Source organism: Schistocerca cancellata, chromosome 1, assembly GCF_023864275.1.
Source record: "Schistocerca cancellata isolate TAMUIC-IGC-003103 chromosome 1, iqSchCanc2.1, whole genome shotgun sequence".
NCBI lineage: Eukaryota > Metazoa > Arthropoda > Insecta > Orthoptera > Acrididae > Schistocerca > Schistocerca cancellata.
Genome location: NC_064626.1, coordinates 981864028 through 981891815, shown reverse-complemented (window position 1 = coordinate 981891815; position 27788 = coordinate 981864028). Strand labels below are relative to the sequence as shown.

The 27788-nt window shown below is 42.3% G+C and overlaps 1 protein-coding gene across 1 annotated transcript in view; it reads right to left on the bottom strand.

Moving 5' to 3' along the window:
• Positions 1-1922: 1922 nt before the first annotated feature.
• The window catches only part of LOC126119666 (discoidin domain-containing receptor 2-like), a 449482-nt gene continuing 423616 nt past the window's right edge, over positions 1923-27788 (bottom strand). The window contains exons 15-18 of the mRNA XM_049915072.1: positions 26764-26856; positions 21586-21727; positions 12325-12474; positions 1923-4267 (exon numbers count right to left, since the gene is read on the bottom strand). Coding sequence (XP_049771029.1) covers positions 4118-4267; positions 12325-12474; positions 21586-21727; positions 26764-26856 — 535 coding nt within the window. The 3' untranslated portion in view covers positions 1923-4117. The remainder of the gene's footprint in view (positions 4268-12324; positions 12475-21585; positions 21728-26763; positions 26857-27788) is intronic.

Here is a 27788-nt window from a genome sequence, read left to right as displayed (position 1 = left end):
AGTTCTGTATGTAGTCATGGACCACATTACTCACCAATGTAATGCACAGGTTCTGTTCATACTGAGGCGATACATTCTGCTATTCGATACGTGATGGCCTCCCGATACGCCGCAGAAGCAAACCGCTTGCGGAGCGCCTAGAAATATAGCTGAAACGACGTATCTGGTTCACATTCGGACGACAATGAAACAGTACCGATACGGGTCTGCATCGTATCGCTCGGTGCAGCACAGAGTGGTTGTCACTTCACAAACTTGCGTCGTCGATTCACGGCGAGAGAAATTTCAAGTCATCCAATGTGAGTAAAAAAATGTTTTATGTATTTGAAACTAAGCCATATCTGTCTTTGTAGCTACTTTCTCATAAAAACTTTTACTTTTTGGATAAAAAATTAAAAACTAATATTGAGGAATTCGTGCGTGTTCTCTGTTATGTAGTCTTTCTCATTCGATTTTGATAAACGATTCGCAAAAATTGTCTTATAGTCTGACATCACAGTTTCTTTTTGAACTGAATTTCCTTTCGTTATTGCCCACTGCTATCTTGATAATTCGTAAATAAGTGATCAACCTGGAATGTTTTGCCAAATTTGTAGGGAAGAGTGTAGCCGCTGGCCAACTTACTTTTGATAGGTTTTAGGTCGTAGATTGCTGTGTTCAAAACATAGCCTACAAATCTAAATCGTTTCTGCAGCTGGATGGAGACAGATATCTGTTTACATTCTCGCGAATATACATATGTTACATTGGAGGTTGTCCGTGATGAGGTTTGCAGCTACGCACCACACTGCTGCCTGCTATAGCCTGCTGTATGGCGTGCAGAGCTGCCTTTTTTCTCTTTTTCGTATTCTTCTGATACAAGACGAATGTGGGAGTCATGAACTGATGATTCTAACTAGATGTCTTTACAGTATGTGCTCCATGATTTCTGAGAACTTTGTGGCAGGCGTAAAAGAGATCTCAAAGTTAGAGTCCTGCTCCTTCTTAGTGAGCAGCTGAACAGAGCCGAGAGGGTACGACGGGATTTTCCTTAGCATCACGGACGTCTTCCATTTCTTCGAAAATATTGTCTACCCACCCACCCACTTTTACACCATCGACGGTAAACGCATTACGTATCTTCAGAATACTACTAAAGCTGAAACACATACTACTTTGCAAAACATTTATAGACGTGCTATTTTAGGTTAATTAATTTTGTAGCCATTATTTATATATGTACCACACTGAATAAAACATACTAGGTGGCCTAAAAAAGAAAAGAGACAGAGAGAGAGAGAACTTTCCATTTTTGACTTCATTCACACACTTTCACTAACTTACCTTATTGTAATGAGTAGGTCCTCAGCAGAAGAAACAGCAGCTCGAAAATTTGTGTTACGTTTTGTCAGTGTAGATGATATTAGTTGATCCAAAAGATGGGAACTATATGGACTCATTCTACAGAATTAACTTAAATTTTGTTTTGAGACACCTCAGAAGAAATCACGGCCAAGCTATATTGATATGTGTAGAATTATACGGGTGCATACAATACTACTACTTGTTTTCCAGTTTTTTGACTTTAAATAATAATTAGTCGCAACGACGTCCTCTTCAGAAGAGCTCATAAATGCCACTGAAACTGAAAGGAAAAAGTAATTCATGCTGTATGCTTGTTTGTCGTATGGCGAGTGGTATCGTGTACCTTATTGCATATCTTCATCATCCCAGTGGAAACAGGAGTGAATAGCTTCAAGCGATCCTTTTTGTAATGTGACGTATCCCATATCGCACCGTCTCGGCTTTCTAGTTTCTATAGTTCACTTGTTTTATGAAGGGAAACTGAAATGTATGAATTGTGCACCCCAGAACAGACAATAACCGATAACGCAAGAAGTAGAGTAGGGTGGAATGGGTGGGGGAAAAAAAGTCAAATGATGTCTTGTTTATCATTTATATATAAAAGTCTGCACAATTCTGACATGTATTCACAGGTTTTCACGATAGAAAATATCACAATACAACTTCCAACAGACAGACTCCTGTTACATGCTCGCTAACCTACTGACTCCTTGCACTACACCATTTTGCTACAAGGACTCTATTTTATATCAAGCACACATTAGGGATACAAAAATAAGCAGAACATTAGTGCAGTGATAAATAACTTCTGCTACTGCTGATCAACTTTCAACTAAATTCGTAAATTAAAATTTTACTTACTGATCAATAAGAGTTTGATGGTAACAACTTTCATTAATACTGCTTACAATAAATACTTGTCTAACTCACGTAGTTTCATTTATAAAAATCTATGTTAAGAAAAGATAATCTAGAATTCTGGCTTAAGTTTCTGTAAAGAAACTTTCATTTCCTCATATGCTGATTATTTAGTTTTAACTAGAGTTCATAACTCCGTATAGTTCACACACCTACTGATGTCGTTGTTACTGTGGTTTACGTGCAGTCTTCAACACTTCACAACAACAACTTGTTCGTAGAAACAAATTTTAGTTTACACTGATGACAATCGACGTGCAGTAACATAAAGTACATGCTTAGCACTACTTGTGCGGAAATATATTTAAAAACGTTTAAAATCATTGAATCGACACACTGAATTGAAATACACTTCACATTACACATTGAACGTTTTTAAAAGTAGAGTTACTTCGAGACAACGAGACTGCTTTTTTGTAGATAGTTTTTCGTCAGACTGTGGAAAGAAAGTAGCGGAGAACGATTCGCGAAGTGAGAAGTCAGCATTTGACATTGTTTCAACAAAGATGACACAATCAGTGAAACTGCGTAAGCCATCTACAAAAGTCAATACTGATTCAACATGCACAGTAGTTTTTAATTCCTTCGACATCCGTAGAGAGTGTTATTCGGTTATCTAGGCTATGCATTAATGCCCAGTTCTTAACTTTTTATTTTAATAACCCATCGTGAAAGCGTAAGGGAAGCTACGTGCGTAGGAAATAGTACCTTTGGCATTTCCTTTTGCTTGAGGAACCACATATTTCTTTATTATGTCGAAAATATCCGATTGAAATAAGTAACATTGGATACACACGTCAGAAGACGTGGTTTAGTAAATTACGCCAAGTACAATTACAAAAATAAGACGAGACGTATTAGAAAAATCTTCATAAAAATTTGTGAGGTTATTACAGGATAAATAGGTTATCTCAGAGGAAGAAATTCTTGCTCTACTTGTCAGCTTTAGAATTAGCACTATCACAAGATCACTTCGGCGAAATGAGGTAGAAGGAGAAGGTACAGAGTGAAGGATTAGGTTAAAGAAGCCTCTGATTGTCCCGCAAAATTTGTACAGCACTACTCTGCAATCAACAGTATGTACAATGGTATCCACTGAGTTGCAAAATTATTTATATTCGTTGCTACTCATTACGTGGGGTGCTATAGGTATGATTCACTATATTAAAAGCGTTGATGATTTTACGTTATTCTGTTTACTTGTGCCGGGGTACTTGTGGGTGTATTTATTCGCCTGGATTATTTTCAGAAAGTTTGTAACATTGCATTTACCAAAATAACACACAAAATACGTCTTTATCTGAACAGTACGGTCGCTGAATGTCGTAACGCACACGTCACTTATTCAGATATCTGGAAGCACTAGCCACAAACGTGAACTGTGGTAAACAACGACTTTGTCACTTATGAATTATAGGATTGATAGGGATATGTTACACATCGGAGCCTCTGCCACAACATACAAATCGATCTAAAAATTTAGTCTAATATCTATCACTCAAACAGAAAACAGAGCTCTCTTCACACCCGTATGCCTAAGACTACAATGTTATTAAATTGTTAGAACTTCCATCACATGAATTGCTCCATCGCCTACCAAAATCTGTAGCATAGCATCACCTTTTCATTTTGGCATTAGACCAGGCGTAGAATGCAACATTTTCAGTTCTGTTCGTGTAACGGCGCAATTGGATGAATGTAGAAAAAATTTCCTGGGATCGGAGAACTTTTGAACGCTTGGTTTCATATCAGTCAAACGTCATGAAGAGCTTCAAATCAAACTAAGGCAGCCATAGACATAATGGCTGAACAAAGTGTCAGCTGCCAGCAGTCAGTAATCGACGGAAATGGGCCATCACTCTCCAGGTCTGTACCCAGCATTCTTCAGTCTTAAGAAGGCGTGCAGTTCCTTGAATGTGGGCCGAATGTCCTCATCCCTCTTCCAGCAATCACACATCAGATCGTAGATTTCCGCAGGACACAAGTTTGGTTTCGGCAGCAGAACCTTGAACAGTTATTAGAAACCATTACAAAGTATCGCACGCATCATTATAGAAAATCAGTGAAACTATGTAAGATACAGATTAAGAGAAAAGCGATTGCACGGTACATGATAAACTATGTTGAAAAGTTCAAATGATAGGAAAGAAATGCGTTATGCTTGTGGCTGGTAATATGGACATAGGGAATCAAAATATCAGTGACGTCATCGGCAATGATTTGATCGTGTGGATATGTGCTGACCATTTAATCAATGCCATGGACACATTGTAATCATGGTGTTTCAAAAAGATTCATCCGGTTTTACAGGAGCATGTCGTCTAAGTGAATGGAAATAGAAACTTTGCTGCACTCATCGTACATAGTTGGCACTACTTCTGAGTTGATACTTCGTGTAGTTGCTGCTAGGTGTCTCCCTGGTGCAGATAGCTTGCGAGCTTGTTCGTTTCTTGCTCAATGAGGCAATTTACACAGCAGCTACGTACCACGGTTCAGCCACAGAATACAGAATATACAAAGTGGAAACTCAGCTGAAATGCATGTGACAAAAATCAGTGCGCATGCGAAAAGTCTGCCATACTGACGCCGAGGTGACAGCTGTATTTGAAGCCAAAAGCAAACGGATTAATTTTATTTATTTTGCGCTTTAGCCGCTGGTCTTACCTACAAGCAAATAGTTGTTTTACGTACTGTAAAAGCTAGGAACATATAATAACGAGTAGTAAGAGAGAACGCCGCACAGGAAAGCAAACAGCGATTCTAAAGAAGCACCTGATAGAAATACACGAAGAAAATGAGTTTTCCGACTTTCTTGCTGTAAACAGTAGAAGCTCATTAAACTGTAAAAAGTACTGCATGCAACCGAAGCAAACCTACATCAACGCCTGTGGTTAGATTTCCGGTATTCCTTTAAAAAGTTAAAAATGACTTGTTTCACATTTGCGGGTCTTCTTCGCTCCTGTATATAATATTTCTCATTCGATCCCGAGGAAATTAATAGGCACATAAAACTGACTTCTTTTGCGGCTTATAGTGTCATATCACAGCATGATGATGAAGTACACATTTTTTTAGGGGTGACAGTTATTGTAATACTTAATTTCCAGGTGCTCCATAGCATAAAATTTGAAGGGTTTGCACTGGAAAATGTGATCGTTGGCTCCTTTTATGTCTGGTTCGTTTTAGGTACACATTGCTGTACACTAAATGTCTCTAATATATTCAAACTGTTTTTAAAGTTGGAAGGAAAGCCAATCCCACTCAGAATGGAATAATTATAAGTTAAAGTATTTTATTTGAACGCGCAGCGTGAGTGCGCCACGTACTGGTAGCGTGCAGCTCACAAGGGGACGGCACTTACTCGTCGACACCAATGTATTGTAATTGTAAACTGTCGAAGCTGGTAAAGTACCGGAGCTTCAAGAGCTGATAGAAAGCACAGAAGCTGAAATCGTTATAGGTACAGAAAGCTGGCTGAAGCCATAGATAAATTCTGCCGAAATTTTTACAAAGGCACAGACGGTGTTTAGAAAAGATAGATTGCCTGCAACCGGTGGTGGCGTGTTTGTCGCTGTTAGTAGTAGTTTATCCTGTAGTGTGGTAGAAGTGGATAGTTCCTGTGAATTATTATGGGTGGAGGTTACACTCAACAACCGAGCTAGGTTAATAGTTGGCTCCTTTTACAGACCTCCCGACTCAGCAGCATTAGTGGCAGAACAACTGAGAGAAAATTTGGAATACATTTCACATAAATTTTCTCAGCATGTTATAGTCTTAGGTGGAGATTTCAATTTACCAGATATAGACTGGGACACTCAGATGTTTAGGACGGGTGGTAGGGACAGAGCATCGAGTGACATTATACTGAGTGCACTATCCGAAAATTACCTCGAGCAATTAAACAGAGAACCGACTCGTGGAGATAACATCTTGGACCTACTGATAACAAACAGACCCGAACTTTTCGACTCTGTAAGTGTAGAACAGGGAATCAGTGATCATAAGACCGTTGCGGCATCCCTGAATATGGAAGATAATAGGAATATAAAAAAAGGGGGAAGGTTTATCTGTTTAGCAAGAGTAATAGAAGGCAGATTTCAGACTACCTAACAGATCAAAACGAAAATTTCTGTCCCGACACTGACAATGTTGAGTGTTTATGGAAAAAGTTCAAAGCAATCGTAAAATGCGTTTTAGACAGGTACGTGCCGAGTAAAACTGAGGGACGGCAAAAACCCACCGTGGTTCAACAACAAAGTTAGGAAACTACTGCGAAAGCAAAGAGAGCTTCACTCCAAGTTTAAACGCAGCCAAAACCTCTCAGACAAACAGAAGCTAAACGATGTCAAAGTTAGCGTAAGGAGCGCTATGCGTGAAGCGTTCAGTGAATTCGAAAGTAAAATTCTATGTACCGACTTGACAGCAAATCCTAGGAAGTTCTGGTCTTACGTTAAATCAGTAAGTGGCTCGAAACAGCATATCCAGACACTCCGGGATGATGATGGCATTGAAACAGAGGATGACACGCGTAAAGCTGAAATATTAAACACCTTCTTCCAAAGCTATTTCACAGAGGAAGACAGCACTGCAGTTCCTTCTCTAAATCCTCACACAAACAAAAAAGTGGCTGACATAGAAATAAGTGACCAAGGAATAGAAAAGCAACTGGAATCACTCAACAGAGGAAAGAGCACTGGACCTGACGGAATGCCAATTCGATTCTACACAGAGTACGCAAAAGAACTTGCCCCCCTTCTAACAGCCGTGTACCGCAAATCTCTAGAGGAACAGAAGGTTCCAAATGATTGGAAAAGAGCACAGGTAGTCCCAGTCTTCAAGAAGGGTCGTCGAGGAGATGCGCAAAACTATAGACCTATATCTCTGACGTCGATCTGTTGTAGAATTTTAGAACATGTTTTTTGCTCGCGTATAATGTCGTTTTGGAAACCCAGAATCTACTCTGTAGGAATCAACATGGATTCCGGAAACAGCGATCGTGTGAGACCCAACTCTCTTTAATTGTTCATGAGACCCAGAAAATATTAGATACAGGCTCCCAGGTAGATGCTAATTGCCTTGACTTCCGGAAGGCATTCGATACAGTTCCGCACTGTCGCCTGATAAACAAAGTAAGAGCCTACGGAATATCAGACCAGCTGTGTGGCTGGATTGAAGAATTTTTAGCAAACAGAACACAGCATGTTGTTATCAATGGAGAGACGTCTACTGACGTTAAGGTAACCTCTGGCGTGCCACAGGGGAGTGTTATGGGACCGTTGCTTTTCACAATATATATAAATGACCTAGTAGATAGTGTCGGAAGTTCCATGCGACTTTTCGCGGATGATGCTGCAGTATACAGAGAAGTTTCAGCATTAGAAAATTGTAGCGAAATGCAGGAAAATCTGCAGCGGTTAGGCACTTGGTGCAGGGAGTGGCAACTGACCCTTAACATAGATAAATGTAATGTATTGCGAATACATAGAAAGAAGGATCCTTTACTGTATGATTATATGATAGCGGAACAAACACTGGTAGCAGTTACTTCTGTAAAATATCTGGGAGTAGGCGTGCGGAACGATTTGAAGTGGAATGATCACATAAAATTAATTGTTGGTAAGGCGGGTACCAGGTTAAGATTCATTGGGAGAGTCCTTCGAAAATGGAGTCCATCAATAAAGGAGGTGGCTTACAAAACACTCGTTCGACCTATACTTGAGTATTGCTCATCAGTGTGGGATCCGTACCAGATCGGGTTGACGGAGGAGATAGAGAAGATCCAAAGAAGAGCGGCACGTTTCGTCACAGGGTTATTTGGTAACCGTGATAGCGTTACGGAGATGTTTAGCAAACTCAAGTGGCAGACTCTGCAAGAGAGGCGCTCTGCATCGCGGTGTAGTTTGCTCGCCAGGTTTCGAGAGGGTGCGTTTCTGGATGAGGTATCGAATATATTGCTTCCCCCTACTTATACCTCCCGAGGAGATCACGAATGTAAAATTAGAGAGATTCGAGCGCGCACGGAGGCTTTCAGACAGTCCGTTCTTCCCGCGAACCATACGCGACTGGAACAGAAAAGGGAGGTGATGACAGTGGCACGTAAAGTGCCCTCCGCCACACACCGTTGGGTGGCTTGCGGAGTATAAATGTAGATGTAGGTGTAGATGTAGATGTCGTCCACATTCATGGTATATGCAGGGCTTTACCAAAAATGGAAGGGACACAAGAGGGAGTTCCAGGTGGCAATGCGTTTAAAGAGAAATAGCATTTATTGGAGCAGCTCGGGGAGAGATAAGCTGTCTTTGTTAACACTGCTTGAAGCAGCGCATGGCGTAATGGAAAAACTGCAGGACGGTAAACCTATGGTCACAGTTTACAGTCCAACTGTCAAAACTATCATCTCATACTTAAATTTTTACATTACTTACGCAGTAAAATAAACAGAATTAATGGTTAATGTATTCCATTTATTAATACTTTTATAAAAAGCGTGAACAGGAAAGCCATACAAAAACTTGGGATTGTATATAATTTTCCAGGAAGCGTTTGTAAGCTGTATACGACAACTCCGTACATAAAAGTAGATTCTTTCATTATTTTACAGTTAATGGAGCAAAATAGTCGTGAATAGTTCGTAGAAGCTAATGCACATTTCTCAAACTAATGACAGTGATTTATTGTAGTATATTTTTCTGGAAGAAGATGATGATGATTCGACGCCAACAGTTCCTGAATGGAAAATCTGAAGGCATCTGAGATTCAGTACAAAGTTGGACAAAATTTTCTTTACGAATTTATTAGTCGTCATTTATTAAACGAATGTGACTCACCTACTATGTAACATGTTAGTATGATTCATATTACGTAACAACTTAGAGTGATCTTAAAGGTCTGGTCCTAATTCAACATATTTGAGTAAACGAAATTTTAATTAGGTTACTGGCTCGATTCTAAGTAATGCCTATGCGTTAATTTTTGGTTAAAAATATGAATGAAAATTCCAGCAATGATGCATACTCTGAAACTCCTGCAGATTTTTCAATAACAGTTGTTTCTGTGGAAAGCGAAATTAATTTATTAGTTCACAGTCCCAGAAAATAAAAATTAAGAGGTAAATTAAAAGTTCAGCAAGGAAAGAACCTATATTTACAAAACAAAGTAGCTTCATTACCATCTGGAACTAAAAGTTGTGGCATTTCCCAGCTTGTTCATGTGAACTAAAGCTCAATGTTAAGCTTTTAACTAAAGATTTATCTCACCATGTTTCACTAGCGTTTCCTTTCGTACATTTAGCCGAGTTGATTAGGTCTGTCTCGTAGGAATGTCCATATAGAGCCGTGGAAGTAAGCAGCTATCGTATCGCTTTTATTCGGTTTCAATATGGCATCGATCACAACGCGTGGCTTCACGCAAATCAAAGGAACCGACCTCAGCTTTCCTTTCTGTGTTCAGTAGTTCAGCCCAGAGAGACTCCCTTTGATTTCCTGATTTTAAGCTGTTTCTCGACATGACAAAAGATTTCGCGACAGGAATCACGTATGTGGATATCCAGAGTGAATTTTCGCTTTGCAGCGGTGTGTGCGCTGATGTGAAGCGTTGCGACAAATTAAAAAGGTGTGCCGGACCGTGCTTGGAAACTAGGACCTTTTCCTTTATCAGGAGAATGCTCTACCAATTCAGCTACACCAGCACCACTCACGTCCCTCCCTCGCAGCTACACTTCTGCTTGAATCTAGACTCCTACCTTCAAAACTTCACAGAAGTTCTCCTGCGTGACGTACGGGACTAGCGGTCCTAGAAAAAGGATATTGTGTAGATATGGCTTAGCCACAGCCTGAGGGATTGTTTCCAGATTGAATTTTCGCTTTTCAGTGGTGTGTGCCCTGATAGGAAATTTCCTGGGAGATTTAAACTGTGTGCTACACAGGGATCTGAACCTTGGACCTTTGACATTCCCGTGAAAGAGTTGCACAAACGGTGCTAACGACCGGTCGAAGGAGTTGAGGTACTCGCAGAAGTAAACTATGCCCAACCCTCCCCCCTCCCCACCTTCAAGACTGGGTAAACTGCGAGGCTGCATGGCAACAGCATTGTAAGCAGCTCCAGCGAAGCTCATGGAAGTATGGAAGGAGTTTGACAGTCGTCTGGATAATTGAAAATTTGTGAATCGTAAATGTAAGCTCTGTATCCTAAATGTAATTATAAGGAAGTATTCCCAGATAGTATGTGCAAACATATAAAAGATATACCCTTCCAAAATCCAAAGGTTCTTTTGAAAAATAAAAAATTTTTAGTGCTCCAGTTAAGATAAAATTTATCGCTTGTTTCTATACATATAATTTTGCGAAATACGATGCACTTTCTTGAAATATTCTGTGCATTACTTCCATTTACTAACAGGATTATTAGCACACCACTGCTTAAATTTGGAACAAAGCTCATAAGCAATGGCGGCCGAAGACGTACAGCATAAGACGCAACCCTCATACTGCCAACGGCCTTCTCAAAGAGATTGGAGGAGTGGACAAAGTTTCAGGGCTACTTCTTGCTCTTGGGGTGGAAAACAGCCTCTGAAAGGCGGAAGATTCAGCAAAGATCAATGGCATGAGGATTCAGAAAGTAGTGGAATCACTGCATTTGGTATGTGATTGAAAAGTTGCTGACGAAAACAATGTACAGAAGAACGGGAAAAAATTTAAGATCTGTTGGATGAAGATCCTACTGGCCTTAGGAAAGGTAAAGTAGCAAAGAGGTAGTTCTGAGATTGCGATTTATTATGGAAGCAACACTGAAGAAAAATCAAGACATGTTCATAGATTTGTAAGGGAACAGTAAGAAGAAAGAACACGAACGAAATGGTCAGATTAAAAAAAGTGTAAAACAAGTATGCAGTCTTTCGACCCTACTGTTCTGTGTATACATCGAAGAAGCAATGACGGAAATAATAGAAAGTCTGAAGACTGGAATTAAAATTCAGGGTGGAAGGATATCAGTGTTATGTTTCATTGATACCATTGCTATCCTGAGTGAAACTGAAGAAGTATTACAGAACCTGTTGAAGATAATTAACAATCTACTTAGTGAAGAATATGGATGAAAGTAAATCGAAGAAAGACCAAAGTAACGAGAAGCGGCGGAAATGAGAACATTGAGAACCTTAAAAGCAGGACTGGGATCACTACGTAGAAGAAGTTAAGGTATTCTGCCACCTAGGAAGCAAAATACCCCATGACCGACGGGGCAAGGACATACAAAGCAAACTAACATAGGCAAAGTGGGCATTCCTGGCTAAGAGAATACATCTAGTATCCAACATAGGCTGTAATTTGAGGAAGCAATTTCCGAGACTGTAGATTTGGAATACAGCATTGTACGGTGGTGAAACACGGGCCTTGGGAAAACCAGAAAATAAGAGAATAGAAGCATTTGAGATGTGGAATTACTGAAGAAATCGGGTAGAACGTTAAGATAAGAATTAGGATGACTGCACAGAATTGGCGAGAGAGGGAACGTATGGAAAACATTGACAAGAAGAAAGACAGAATGATAAGACATTTATTAGGACAACAGGGAATAATTTCCATGCCATTAGTGGAAGCTGTATGAGTGTAATACTGTAGAGAAAGACAGATATTGGAATACAGCTAAGTAATTGAGGACGTATGTTACAAACTTTACTCTGAGATAAAAAAAGGTTGGTACAGGAGAGGAAATCGTAGCGGGCCGCATCAAACCAGTCAGAAGACTGATTACTGAGAAAAAAATGATGTTAAGTGTTGCTTTTCTGACATATTACAGTTAGACAACAGTAAACCTCACGGTTTTATTACACATGGTCATAGTCACTCATTCCTGTTTTCATCTTCTTCAAACGTGTGATCTAAATTGATATTGCAACTGGAAAACTTGCAAAAGTGCTCATTAACTGTTTACTGGCATTAATTGTATGTTATCTGCTGATATACTAAACCAAAGACTTAAGGGTACCTGCCTATGCTCAGGAAACGGCATGGGAGTTGGCTGTGGGGGTACGGTGTACCTAAGGGAATAGTGAGAGAAACATACCTGTAGCTCCCCGCCGTAGTACATGTGCTCGGCGTTCTGGATGACCTCCTCGTTGGACAGGTGCTGGAAGGGCCGCTCACCCGCCAGACTCAGGATCTCCCACAGCGTCACGCCGAAAGACCACACGCTGCTCGCTGGCGTGTACCGGTCCTGAAGCGAAAGTATTTACAAAAGATCAACTTTCTGGAGGATAATAACGTGGATCTCTCACTCTGAAGCACAAGTGCTACTGAAACAATGAAAGTACATCGCTACTCGTGTCGTGCGTTCATCTATGATGTTAAATTTTGGTAATAATTCTGGTTTACCGATTTTACTTACAGGATATAAGAATTTTGTCTGAGTGAAGGTCACAGAAGAAACACAAGCAAATACGTCCAAAGGTTTTTACCTTCATAAAATATAAAATAATAGCCTTTGTACTGCGTAACTTATGAACCTGCTCGCTCGTTTCTTTCATTGTTGTCTACATCATGATAATTCTCTAAGCTGGCACTGCCATAAACGGCATATTAGTATCAAAAGTAAGCATTAATTTGTGAAAGAAATTGCTGACAACGTACATTTGGTGCATCGGATTCTATAATGCTTACACACTGAAGAGTCAAAGAAACTGGCATAACAGCCTAAAATCGTGTACGCGAGCTAGCAGAAGTGCCGCAACACGACGTGGCATGGACTCGACTAATGTCTGAAGTAGTGCTGGAGGGAACTGACGCCAATTTCGTAAGAGTACGACGGGGTGGATATCTCTTCTGAATAGCACGTTGCAAGCCATCCAAGATACGCCCGAGAATGTTCATGTCTGGGAAGTTTGGTGGGTATCGCAAATGTTTAAATTCAGGAGAGTTTCCTGGAGTCACATTGTAGCAGTTCTGGACGTCTGAGTTGTCGCAGTGTACTGCTGGAATCGCCCAGGTACGGCGGAATGGGCAATGGACATTATGGATGCATCAGACAAGAAGCTTACGCACGTGTCACCGGTCATTGTCGTATCTAGACTTGTCAGGGGTCCCATATCACTCCAACCGCGTACGCTCCACACCATAATAGAGCCTCCACCAGCTTCAGCAGTCCCCTGCTGACATCCAGGGTCCATGGACCCATGAGCTTGTCTACATATCCCTACATGTCCATCCGTCGATACAATTTGTAACGAGATTCGTCTGACCAGGCAACATGTTTCCAGTCATCAACAGTCCAGTGTCGGTGTTGGCGGGCCCAGACGAGGCGTAAATGTTTGTGACGAGCAGTCATAAAATGTACACGAGTGTGCCTTCGGCTCTGAGGGCCCATATCGGTGATGTTTTGTTAAATTGGTTCGCACGCTGACACTTGTTGATGGCCCAGCATTGAGATATGCAGCAATTTGTGGAAGTGACCTCTGTCACGCTGAAAGATTTCATTCAGTCATCGTTGGTCCCGTTCGTGCAGAATCTTTTTCCGGCAGCAACGATGTCAGAGATTTGATGTATTACGGAATTCCTGGTATTTACGGTACACTCCTTAAATGGTCGTACGGGAAAATCCCCAGTTCATCGCTACCTCGCAGGTGCCGTGTCCCATCGCTCATGCGCCGACTATAGCACTCACTTAAATCTTGAGAACATGCCTTTGAAGCAGCAATAATCAATCTAACAACTGCGCCAGACACTTGTTATCTGATACGAGGGTTAGAACTTTACTAGTGGCAACTATTTATTTACAGCTCGTACAAAATAGATACATGTTTGAAAGCTTTATTGACCTTCAAAGTAGTCACTAGCATTGTGTATAACCCGTTGCTAGTGACGTGGAAGTCGTAGGATGCTCTTAGCAGTGCCAGTTGTGTTGACACTTCGAGCGGCCCGGTGTATTGCCCGACGAATTTGTAGCGAATGCCGTGAAGTGTGAGTTTAGAAATCGAGTTGAACTCACTAGGCTTAAGTAAGGGGAGTGCAATTGGTGGTACAGCACATAGCAACCCCATTAGTCAAACAAATCATTAACAGCTTGCACTGTACGAGCTTGAGCATTGTCCTGCAAAATGATGGTCAAGTCCTGCAAAAAGTGTCATAACTTCTGTCTCTGTGCTGTTCATTTTTGGAACACAACCTACGATCTGCTTAGAGACAGAAGTGATGATAGTTTCTGCACAACCTGACTATCATCATTTAGGTCGACAATGCTCAAGCACGAACAGTGCAAGTTGTTACTGATTTGTTTGACTGATGGGGCTGCTAAGTGCTGTACCACCTACTGCAATCCCATGACTTAGGCCCTCGTAAGTTCAACTTGATTTCTAAACTGAAGGAAACACTTCACGGCATTCGCTTCAGAATTGCTACAAATTCGCCGGGCAATAGACCGCGCTTCTGGAACTGTCGAACACAACTGGCACTGCTAAGAGTATCCTATGACTTCCACATCGCTGGCAACGGGTTATACACAACGCTGTTGACTACTTCGGGCATCAGTGAAACTTTGAAACACGTATCTATTTTGTACGAGCTATAAATAAAAATTTGCCATTATTTAAGTTCCAACCCTCGTATATAGACGTTGCCGACCGCAGCGCCGTATTCGGCCTGTTTACGTATCTCTGTATTTCATATGCATGCCTATTCCAGTTCCTTTGGCGCTTCGGTGTACATGGGTTTTGAGAAAACCGAACTGAAGAGACTCGAAATATCTGAGATCTGGTACTACAGAAGAATGCTGAAAATTGGGTGGACAGGTATATTAAGAAATGAAGAGGAATATAAGAAGAATAGAGTGCCTAGTGTTCAGGACATGCGAGGACGGCTTAAGGTACAGAATGTTTCCCACGATGCCCGTTGTTTACCAATATCCGTTGCAGATAAACGTGATAATTCACCACATGGAGGAGCAACTTACAAATGCGATGTAAGTAGTAGCAGAAAAAAAACTTCTTTCTGCTTCCGACTTGGTTTTGATTGAAAGGCCTAAATACGAAACACACAGCTGTGCAAAACATAAGAACGAAGGTAACATTTGTTCCATTTCTTCATCAGCGCAGTTGACAACTGCTGTATGATCGTTGAGGTGAGTAAACACTTGCTGCCGTACGTGTGCCACACGTTTTTGGTGGGATGTAAGTCGGGGAAGGGCAGGCCAGGCCCCTCGCCGAATATGCTTTAGTTCCAAGAGTTCCTCCACTTAGGCTATTCGACGTGGCCACGCATAGTCAACTACAAAACTAAAGACAGGGCCGGATGCAAGATTTGGAGATAAGTACGCGGATGCAATTGCAGCCTCATTTAACAGGACTGCTAAGCACTCAGTATCACGCTCGAGAGTGGCACGGCGACTATGGGTGGCTGTTCTCTTTGCCCAGCGACCCGTACGTTGTGCTCCGTTGACACCTACACATCGGGGACACCGCTTTCTGCGGTGCCAAGAGCACAGAGACTTCACCAGTGAGGAGTGGGGTCGCGAGCTCGTGAGAAGAATCAGTTTGAGTAGTGATCCTAGACGAAAGAGCAGAGCACGTAATCCATCCAAGAAACATTGTCGAACATTATGGTTTTGACTGTCAAGGCGTTATGATGCGAGGAGGCATAATGTTGCCTGGCCGTACTGACCTCCATATCTTTGAATATTGTACACTCATTGCTCAGTGTTATTGCCAAGCTGTACTCCTTCCCCATGGGCGTTTTTTCAGGGATGTATTCGCCTTTGCCATCAATTTTGTAGCTGCCAAAGCGTGACCACACCGATATGAGCCAGAGAGGAGCACTTGGGAAGAGAGGATATCCGTTGAATGGATTCCCATGCCCGTTCCCCCGACTTAAACGTTGTCGATTACGTATAGGATGCGGTGGAGAGACGTCCCGAAGCAGCAATGACCGTCTAATAGTTGTAAACCCTGCTGACGGAGGAGTGGAACGCCCCACAAGACTACTAACCTCGTGGCCAGCAAGGGAACACGTCGCAGAACATTCACTGACGTCCATGGCTCAAATGCTTCAAATGGCTCTGGGCACTATGGGACTTAACTTCTGAGGTCATCAGTCCCCTAGAACTTAGAACTACTTAAACCTAACTAACCTAAGGACATCACACACATCCATACCCGAGGCAGGATTCAAACCTGCGACCGTAGCGGTCGCGCCTTTCCAGACTGTAGCGCCTAGAACCGCTCGGCCACCCCAGTCGGCGCCGTCCGTCGTGAATACACTACCTACACTACTGGTCATTAAAATTGCTACACCAAGAAGAAACGCAGATGATAAACGGGTATTCATTGGACAAGTATATTATACTAGAACTGACATATGATTACATTTTCACGCAATTTGGGTGCATAGGTCCTGAGAAATCAGTACCCAGAACAACCACCTTTGGGAATAATAACGGCCTTGATACGCCTGGGAATTGAGTCAAACTGAGCTTGGATGGCGTGTACAGGTACAGCTGCCCATGCAGCTTCAACACGATACCACAGTTCATCATGAGGAGTGACTGGCGTATTGTGAAGAGACAGCTGCTCGGCCACCATTGACCAGACGTTTTCAATTGGGAAGATATCTGGAGAATGTGCTGGCCAGGGCAGCAGTCGAACATTTTCTGTATCCAGAAATGCCCGTACAGGACCTGCAACATGCGGTTGTGCATTATCCTGCTGAAATGTAGGCTTTCGCAGGGATCGAATGAAGGGTAGAGCCACGGGTCGTAACACATCTGAAATGAAACGTCCACTGTTCGAAGTGCCGTCAATGCGAACAAGAGGTGACCGAGACGTGTAGCTAATGGCACCCCATACCATCACACCAGGTAATACGCCAGTATGGCGATGACGAATACACGCTTCCAATGTGCGTTCACTTCGATGTCGCCAAAAACGGATGCGACCATCATGATGCTGTAAACAGAAAGTGGATTCATCCGAAAAAATGACGTTTTGCCATTCGTGCACCCAGGTTCGTCGTTGAGTACACCATCGCAGGCGGTCCTGTCTGTGATGCAGCATCAAGGGTAGCCGCAACCACGGTGTCCGAGCTGATAGTCCATGCTGCTGCAAACGTCATTGAACAGTTCGTGCAGATGGTTGTTGTCTTGCGAACGTCCCCAACTCTTGACTCAGGGATCGAGACGTGCTTGCACGATCCGTTACACCGTTACAGCCATGCGGATAAGATGCCTGTCATCTCGACTGCTAGTGATACGAGGCCGTTGGGATCCAGCACGGCGTTCCGTATAAGCCTCCTGAACCCACCGATTCCATATTCTGCTAACAGTCATTGGATCTCGACCAACACGAGCAGCAATATCGCGATACAATAAACCGCAATCGCAATAGGCTACTATCCGACCTTTATCAAAGTCCGAAAAGTCGTGGTACGCATTTCTCCTCCATACACGTGGCATCACAATAACGTTTCTCCAGGCAACGCCGGTCAACTACTGTTTGTGTATGAGAAATCGGTTGGAAACTTTCCTCATGTCAGCACATTGTAGGTGTCGCCACCGGCACCAACCTTGTGTGAATGCTCTGAAAAGCTACTCATTTGGACATCACAACATCTTCTTCCTTTCGGTTAAATTTCGCGTCTGTAGCACGTTATCTTCGCTGTGTAGCAATTTTAATAGGCAGTAGTGTAGTAAGAACAATGACCTATCTTTTGTAATGTCTAATGGACCTCCACTAATCGCGCACTTCTTTCTATGTATGGTCCTAGTTTTATCTGGCTGTGTTACTTGACACTGGCAAATCTTGAAAAACTTATTTTTCCCCCGTAGGTTTTGCACATTAGTGTGTCCGGCGGCCCTCGTGCGGTGCGTAAATTGTGTGGCCTCTGGGGCGGATGTGCTGTTTTCGTCGGGCGTTGCAAAAATCGTGAGAGGACGATCAATTCTTACCAACAGAGTTATTTCTTGCATTGCGGAAACTTAAGAGATTACGAAAATGCGTTCCCGGTACAGGTCAGGACTTCGTGTTGAATTTTGGATTGCTCTGGGCGGGAGTTTCCTTAAAGTGGGCGTGCTCGTGTCCGGTATGCACACTCATTGCATGAGACGGTGGAACTAGTAGCTAGGTGAGAAGCTGTGTTTTAGTGAAAGAAAGGAACTTAGCGAGATTTAGGAGAACTCAAAAAATGATATTTGTTTCCGGTGAGATTTAAAAGCGGTATTCTTGGCGCGACTGTTTCCCTATTGATACCGAATTGTATTCCTGCCTTGTTGTTGTGGTGATTATCTCTGGGGTTTACTGATAGCCGGTTGAAGGTGGTGTAGCCGTGGACATGTTTCAGTACAGTGGTCGTATCTTGGAATCTTTTTCTGAATGTAATTGGATAGTTATGGAGGTTTGATTTATTGCTTTTGGAGTTGCGATAAGTTTAACCCAGTCTCGCTGGTCAGAGCGCGGATGGCCGGGCTTATTTGGAACGACTGGTAATGTCGGAGAGCAGAGAATTAACCCGAGTTGGCTAATAAACGCTCCCGATTAAATCGACGGAGCAGTACGCCCGTTATCTGTCTCGCGCGCTGCACACCACGTAGAGTTTATCGATTCAGGCCGCGGCCGCGAATGTTACTTTGCCCAACGGTACAGAAGCTCCGAAGCATGGATGAAATGAATGCTTCAAAAGTTGCAAATGTATCTGTGGTTTGTACCTGTGCAAGCTATAAAAACGGCTATAAAAGCATATAGCTACGCTTCTCGTCACTATCTCTCTCTTCCTCGTTCTCATTTTCATTGACTCTGTCTCTCATTATCACTGGCTCACACCCACTTCCACTTTCTCCTTCTCTTTATTCCTCCCCCACTGGCACTGTCTCCTTCATTCTATTCCTAGCATTGTTCTGTCATTGTTAACTACGTTCCACTGCAACTTCGTCCCTCTTTTTTCTCACACTGCCAATGTCTCCTTCGCTATTTCTGTATCACAATCACTTTCTGCCAATATTTATTACTTTTTTGTCTCTTTCCCACTGCCACTGTCTCCTTCTCTTTCAGCATAAAGAAAATGAATTTTTTCGTGCGCCGAAACTTTTGGAAAAATTGTTAAAGACACTGAGGAAGGTAGAATGAGGCAATTGGTACTCACTTTTTAGTTCGTCTTACTCGAATATATTCCCCTTTTTGTGTGCCAGTAGGAGCATTTTTTCGCTGTTTCCCTCCTTTTTCCCGCTTCGGCAGGGCATATCTCTCATATGAAGAAAACTATATGCGTCAGTAACTTTGGCAGTTTACTTACAAGTAACTGAAACGACGCAAAATAAATTCTATATCTCAGATCGGATTTTACGCGCACCAAAAATTTGCATGTGTTTCATTACTACGACACGATGTTTCTGGAACCTTTCTGAGGATAAAGGAGACACTTTGCAGAACATTTCTCCGTGCTACGTCCCTTTATAAACTACCCTTTCGGCCCAAACCTGATTTTATGTACAGGTAGGGTAACTTAGAAGAATCTTTGTACCTCGGAAACGGATAAAAATGTGAAGAAAATTTTCGAGTTTTGTCGAAGTCAGGGTCTTAGGAATAAATCATAAGAAATTCAGCCATTTGCTGTGCATAGTCGTCTTCGAAGCCGCTGTAACGTTTTGGTACCCAGAAACCATGTATTTTAAGGTGTATCTCTCTAAGAAATAAATGTTTCTGAAGCACGGAATATGACATTTCTGTATAAATGCCTAGAGAATATACGGTTAGAATCTGAGCGAAGTTCTGTCATTAGTTATTTAGATATCCCCTGCTGAAGGATAGATATGGTGAAAAACGCTTTTTTCAGGTGTGGCCAGAAACTGCCCATGAATTGAATGGTGCTTCCATAATCCCCGTAAGGCACGCAGTAGACCAAATTCAATGCAAGATGACCCAATCGATTTGCTTTGGTTGCCTAAGTTGCAGGGAGTACAGGGAGTATGTAATATTCAAATCTTAACCGTATACTACCAGATAGTTACACTACGATGATACTTGTGTTCGTTATACATGTGGTACCTAGGCCAAGGGCTATCTAAATTCAACTCACCACGTCCAGTCTCGATGGTAACTAACGCCGTCGACCGCCCTGAAGTGGCGCTACTAGTGCTACTCTTATGTGACTGGCGCAGAATTTGAATAAACATCACCTTTCAGATGCAGGAACACGCTTACCAACTTTCGTTTAGATCGTACATCTCCTTCTTAGTGTTTTGATTTCTTTCCTTTATTGTATTTTACAAAGGTAAAAACTATATAGTGCGTTGTCTGCATGCACGCACTTGTGTGTACTCCACACTAATTGTAGGTAGCATTCAATTTATTTGACACGGAGTGGCCGCAGGCCACAAGTCGAACGCTAGTTACTGAAACGTATGCGGGACAGTTCTAGGAAAAATGAGTTCTTGACGTCCCTCATTCAAATTTGCGTTGATCTGTCTCGCAGCAGACCATCGACAATTTCGTATGGCTTTGCCATGCAACGTGATGTTCTTCTAACAAATACTTGTGTTCTTTGTGTGTAGCGGTTTATGCGTTTCGAAACCTAGTCTCTGCAATACTGAAAATCCACTACAAACCTCTGCTAATATTGAAAGTATGAATTTGTGTAGAATCTCCGACACACCACGAACTGTGCGTCGTCCGCCGACTATCAATCGCGTTCAGAGTCCGTTACCCAGTGACGTGCAGCTATAATAATAATAGTGAGCGTATAGCATTTGTGGCTGGGAGACCCCTCGCGGGCGGTTCGGCCGCCGCTCCACAAGTTATTTAACGCCACTACGGTGACTTGCGCATGAAGATGAAACGATGAGGAAAGACACGCAACACCGAGTCGTCTCGACGCAGAGAAAATCCCTGATCCCCGCCGGGAATCGAACGCGGAACCATGAGCGCGGTAAGCGAGAACGCTACCGTTTTTTTTTAATCTCATTTTGTTCGTAATTGATCGTTGTATTTGTTTGGGGCGGACGTCCTATGACACTTGTTCAAGTTCATCGTTGATCCATTAACTCAATTTTTTTTATTACAGAGGGCAGCTAACCCTCTGACCGAACACGCTGAGCTACCATGCCGGCAAGACCACGAACCGCGGACACGTGCAGCTAAGTCCACCACACACTAGTATCCAACAGACAGCTCAGACAACGCCTCTTTCGCTCGCGACATAAGTAACACTCTGGTCTTACACATGACACGTTTTCAAATGGGACTATCCTTTCTGTGACCACTCAGTCCGTGATGCGGCACGTTCGCTTGCTCACACAGCTAGTACACCAGAAGTGTTCGGCAGCCGCAGGCAAGCAGGTGGAACGCGGACGTACCAGCAGGATGCTCTCCCAGGGCAGCCAGCGGATGGGCGCCGCGGGCCGGCCGCCGATGTCGCAGTAGTCCCGCTTGTAGAGGTCGCTGCTCATCGCCAGGTCCGCCACCTTCACGGCGTAGCCGGGGCCCAGCAGGCAGTTCCTACGGCCACATGCAAAGAGATGGAACGTAACTAATCATTCCTCACCCGGCATAGAGCGCGACATCTGCCAACAAGCGTATTTAAAATAATCAGACACACAAAGACGAAGTTTAATCATCCTAATACCACAGGGGGTAATATGACCTCTTAAAACTACTGAAAATATAAAGGGTCAGCACAGATTCTTACCCTGATTCTAAAAATTTATAACAGAATAACAGTTCGACATTATAAGTTACATTTGATGCCGTTACATAGGTAAGTGCAACTATTTTTTTTTAAGACCAGTTACGTTAGTAACTCCCTTGGTAGCTCGGAGAATGTCGAGGCGGTATTCCAGTTCCCGCCAGATGTTTTGTAACATGTGTTCTGTCACAGTATCTACAGCAGCTTGTATCCTAGCCTTCAGTTCATCGAAGTCAGCAACTGATGTGATGAAGACACTGTCCTTGATATAGCCCCGGGAAAAAAAGTCGAGGGGCGTAATGTCTGGAGAGCGGGGTGGCCGGAGTGTTGGACCGTTCCTTCCAGTCCACCGATCCGGACATTACTCGCCTCTCCAGACACTACGCCTCTTGAATATTTTTTCTGGGGCTATATCAAGGACAGATTCTTCGTCACACCAGTTGCTGACGTCGACGAACTGAAGGCTAGGATACAAGCTGCTGTGGGTACTGTGACAGAGCACATGTTACGAAACACTTGGAGGGAGCTGGAATACCGCCTCGACATTATCCGAGCCAGCAAGGGAACACATGTTGAGGTTTACTAACGTAAGTGGTCTGAAAAAAAACCCTAGTAACACTAACCTATGTAACTGCATCAAATGTAAATTATTATGTCAAACGGTTATTCTGTAATAAATTGTTATATTCAGGGCAGGACTTCGTGCTCGCCCTGTATAGCTTCCGTCATATTCAAACTAATATTTTCAAAACATGTGATCTTACTCCCTCTGAGTAAACTGTATCCAATGATGTTCCGTTCCCTCTTATTTTTCTACTCTTTTTGGGCTTTCTTACCTCGGCTGTTGTTGTACCCTTCCTAGTACCACTGGGGTCTACATCACCCACAAGCATAATGGAAAATTATACATCCCTCATTTCCAAAGCTACTATTTTTAAAATGTATTACTTTCTCCCTCGGATTCAATTACACCAAATGATGTTTTGATCAGTTTTATGCTTACAATACATTAACATTTGTTCATAGTTTTCTGCACAGAATACCAGTGAGGTGAGTGAGACCCCAACTAAAATATCTTTATGTTTCTTGAATGTAAAATTTATGAAAATAGAATGGTGGCTTTTTAGAAGTGCAGGCTTCCTCACAGAATTTCGATTATGATGTCCTCTCGGGTTATTAGCCGAGGCAAGGAGTAGTTCTGCGGTACGCTTCGTCTACCTTCGCCTGAAGGTTATGAATAGCGAACGTATCGAAATGTTGCCGCAGAACGACGCCTTGATTCGACTGATAACCCGAGAATTATGACTGTTACGTTCAACAGCGGTAATGTATGTTTTTATTTAGCTCATTAAAACACTGTCAGTGTACCCCATGCATGTTACTTAGGGTCTAAATGATGCCAGTGGTACTCAGTTAAACAAGAAATTCCTGGGAGCAGGAAGGTTATCAGTGACTGGATGGTGATGAAAGGTAGAGGCATTATAGAACGTGAAGTAAGTTGTGCAGAACTGTGCAAACAAGCTAAATTTTTAATGTGTTTTACAACGTTACGTAGATTCTAGTTGGAAAGATGTAAATGGAAACATGAAACAGACGCTTTCTTCTATAATAGGTTGCGACAAAGAGAAGTTGTTCAAGACTAGCATCCAAACTGAATGTTATACATAGAATGGCGACACGAATGAAAATTTCGAAACAGGGGAAGTAGTCAATGGAGAAAAATGCTAATGGAAGTTTCTCCAGAAACAACAACGATAATGTGATTTCTTTTACGAAATGAGCAGGATACTACACAATGTGCTGTAGTGTCCTTTACGTAATAAGTTCAACATTAGAACTGGTTTCTGGTATCATAATAGCTATTATAATGATTTAGGAGTAATACATGTTTTTAAGATAGTAGTTGCAGTGGAATATCTAATTGACTGGCGAGTGTACAGTTTCTTAAGAAAAATGAATTGTGTCTGCTCTTAATAATTCGGAAATACGAATATTACTTTGCCATTTTTAACCTTGAGTTGCATCCTTACTCTGTTCCACATTTCACCAAAATCGAGCATGTCGGTGATATGGGTGAGCGGTGTGCTTAAAGATCACTTCCTAGACCCCACTGACTGCAAAAACGGAAATGCTCTTGGGCGGTCTCAGGAAACGAGATGCAGAAACGATGTGGGACGCGGCAAGAAATAACGTAGATGAATTAAGGCCGAAGTGTACCGTACTTCGAGGATGACAGCTGCTTCACGATTCCGTACACAGATTTTCAGGTTCAGTCTCTTTCCTTTTGTGGCCATTGTTATGTTCGACATTTTCGACGGAGCGCTGGTCCACATCTATAATGACAGTTCATGATCTGCCAGTTAGTCAATTGATTTTGATGAAGCGACTCACACTGTAACCATCTTTCAAAGTCAAAATCACTGCGCACTAATTTCAGTGACAGACACTTACTAAGGATTGCGAGCAGTCTCGTGCGTTACGTGTCGAGGTAGTGTTATGACCTATACAGTCATTACAAAACTGTGTTACGTATTGCGAAGTAAACGACGTGGTACGCCGCGACGAGGAAACAGTTTGTGGCATTCTCGTAAAAATTTGTATGTGTGGAGTTCGTTTGTAAATTTAACCCACACTACACTGTCCCTTCCTCAGTTATCAGAGAACGTGGAGATCGGAGCATTATCAGAATCAATGACGGAACCGATAACAGAGTACAGTGTTGATACCGGCACAAGTGTTTCGGGCACACCTTTCATAACACATTGTTGAACATATGGATCCGCTGCCTACAGCCCTTACGGGTTGCCATGTTGGCGCAACGTCATCGTCAATTACGAAGATAATCGAGAATGGACCACGGATCAGTGGATCCTAGTCGTCTGGTCGGATGAATCACGTTTCCTGTTACACAAGATCGGTGATTAAGTCCTGATAGGCCTTCATCCAGGCTAACGGTTGATCGAAACATCTACCATGCTATGGACACAGGCTGGTAGGGACAGTATTATGCTATGGCAGGCATCCACCTGGGCATCCATGAGACCTGTGGTAATAACTGAAGCCACCATAACAGCTGTGGACTACATGAACATTGTTCCGGAGGACCTGTATCACCTCAAGACTGATATCTTCTCCGAAGACTATGGCGTCTTCTAGCAGGGTACCTGTCTGCATTACATAGCCAGAACCGTACTTCAGTGGTTTGAGGTGCGTGATAGTTAACTCACGCTGATGTCTTGGCCGTCAAATACGCTTCATCTGATGAGCGGAGTGGCCGCGCGTTTAGAGGCGCCATGTCACTCACTGCGCGGCCCCTCCCGCCGGAGGTTCAAGTCCTCCCTCGGGCATGTGTGTGTGTGTGTGTGTGTGTGTGTGTGTGTGTGTTGTTAGCACAAGTTAGTTTAAGTTGTGTGTAAGTCTAGTGACCTATGACCTCGGTAGTTTGGCCCCTTAGGGATTCACACATATTTGAACATTTTTTTAAACTTCACCTAGAGCAGATGGAACAAATATTGAACAACATCGTTGTAATGATGGGCCAATACCTCTTAAACTAATGGTCATAATGTTGGGCGCACAAGTGTAAATTGAAACAAAGTTCGTCATCACGCGAACAGATGGTGTGGCGGACACTGGTAGAAGAAAGAGGCGGTTCCGTGTCGTGAATAATAACAGTTTACGTAGAAAATGGTTTACGAGAAAAGAAGTACAGTGTCCAGCGAAGGGTATCGTAATGTGTGATAAATCCGTCCAGAATGTAATCAAAATAGAGAAACGTAAACATGCAAGGGAGGACTCAGAATAAACAAATGGAATGTACACAAAGGCTTCACAGACTAGATTAGAGTGGATGACAAGCGGCTGGCCGGGATATTTGCCGACGGTTTTGCGCCAGCCGACACGTCCGCCTCATATGCCGGTGATGCCCTCGACAAGACCGTGCGTCCACTCGTTAGTTACTCAATCCGCACCTGCGCATATAGCCGAGCTAGGGGAAGGAAGATAGCAGCCAAGAAAATGTAATTTATTTGCCATATTTATGTCAATCATCACATTAATAAATATATTAAATCGAGACTGAAGATTTTCTGTGATCCAAAAACACAGTAAGGTTTCAGCACATATACAAGTTGATTGTTCACTAAAGAACTATTTTTGTAGTACACGAAGTAAGATTTCCTAAATCCTACTACGGTCGCAGGTTCGAATCCTGCCTCGGGCATGGATGTGTGTGATGTCCTTAGGTTAGTTAGGTTTAAGTGGTTCTAAGTTCTAGGGGACTTATGACCACAGATGTTGAGTCCCATAGTGCTCAGAGCCATTTGAACAATTTTTGAATCTAAATCCTAGGGTTTTCATTTCAAAGGTGTGTGTCCTGAGTATGTTCGTAGCTCGAAGGGAAAACAGGTGTCTATGTCGTGATAAGAGAAAAACCATTAACTATAAACGATTAATAAAACGCTGCAAAAACCCCAAACACCTTGGTTTTCAATCACTTCTCCTCCATAATTACAGTGAGACCACACTTGAATTTATAATTTGTGCTACAATAACAGTGACGTTTCCCTGTAGGAAATATCAAATATGGTTTCAAGCTATTAAATCATAAGACGGTCGCAGTAACTTTAACACTTTATTGTGCAAACGTTAGTAACAGTATGAAGGGAATAAAAAATTATTATGAAGATGTTAATAAATGAGCCGATTAGATTATTTTACGGGGATACCAGTAGAATGAAGACGACAAAGAAGGGAAAAGACATTACAATGTGATACCTAGAAGAAAATTACTTTCAGCCATATTTGGAAATAAGCAACATCTACACGCAAGACATTAAGGAATGATTACCTGGCCGCCAGGTCCTTGTGCACGAGGTTTCTCGACTCGAGGTACTTCATCCCCGCGGCTACCTGCGTCGCCATGTACATGAGGCACCCATAGCTGGAAGGTACATCACAATCATCACAGTATCTATAACAAACATTTTAAGCTGATACAGATCATAAATGCATGTTACCACAGTGTTAAAAGATTTTCAAGTGACACCAAACGCTCATTAAATCTGGAAAAGATGTCTAGTGATAAACAATATTTAAGACGGGACATGGAGTGAAAGGAACATTGGTATTGTAATTCGCATGGCTTTATGTCAGCATAAATATACACATTAATGGGAGTATTTCGCGACAGATAAGATAGTGTACTTCATTTAGAGAAATGTACTGTGTCGTTCACAACTGAAGCCAAGACTGTCAAAAATATTCAGTTCCATAATTTACATGTCCATCTGGATAATACATAATAGGTCCCACCCATCTTATTCATATGTTACGAACGCCAGTTGGTTAACACCATCAGCAGTTAAAAGTCGTATTATATTACACTTTCAGATATTTGACGCGTCCGTCATTGTGATTGCTATCTTTTCTAGGCTGCAGTCAGTTTTAATTATATTGGCAGTAGCAGATAAATTATCAAATATTCTCTCATGTACATTCTATTTTAACGGTTTATTGACAAAGTTGATAAGTTTCCTGAATGTGAGAATTACTTTCTGTGTTTGGCGAAGATATCATGCACGGAGCTTGCAGGAAACACTCAGATATATTTCTCAATCAAATAAATGATAGTTGACCCAAGGCATAATACTGATATATATCTCCTTACTCACGAAATACTTGCTGCGTTCCATCTGTCACACGACAAAGGCATGCTTACAGTAGTGCTCATTAATTTAGAATCTTCAGCCCAAGAGCATAATGATGAAATCATTTGAACAATGTGTATAAAGTCAGCTTGTTCTGGTAACCTGGCAAGAACCGTTACTAAGTTGTCGCTTCTAATCCTTGTGCCTCCTAAGATTTACCGTCATT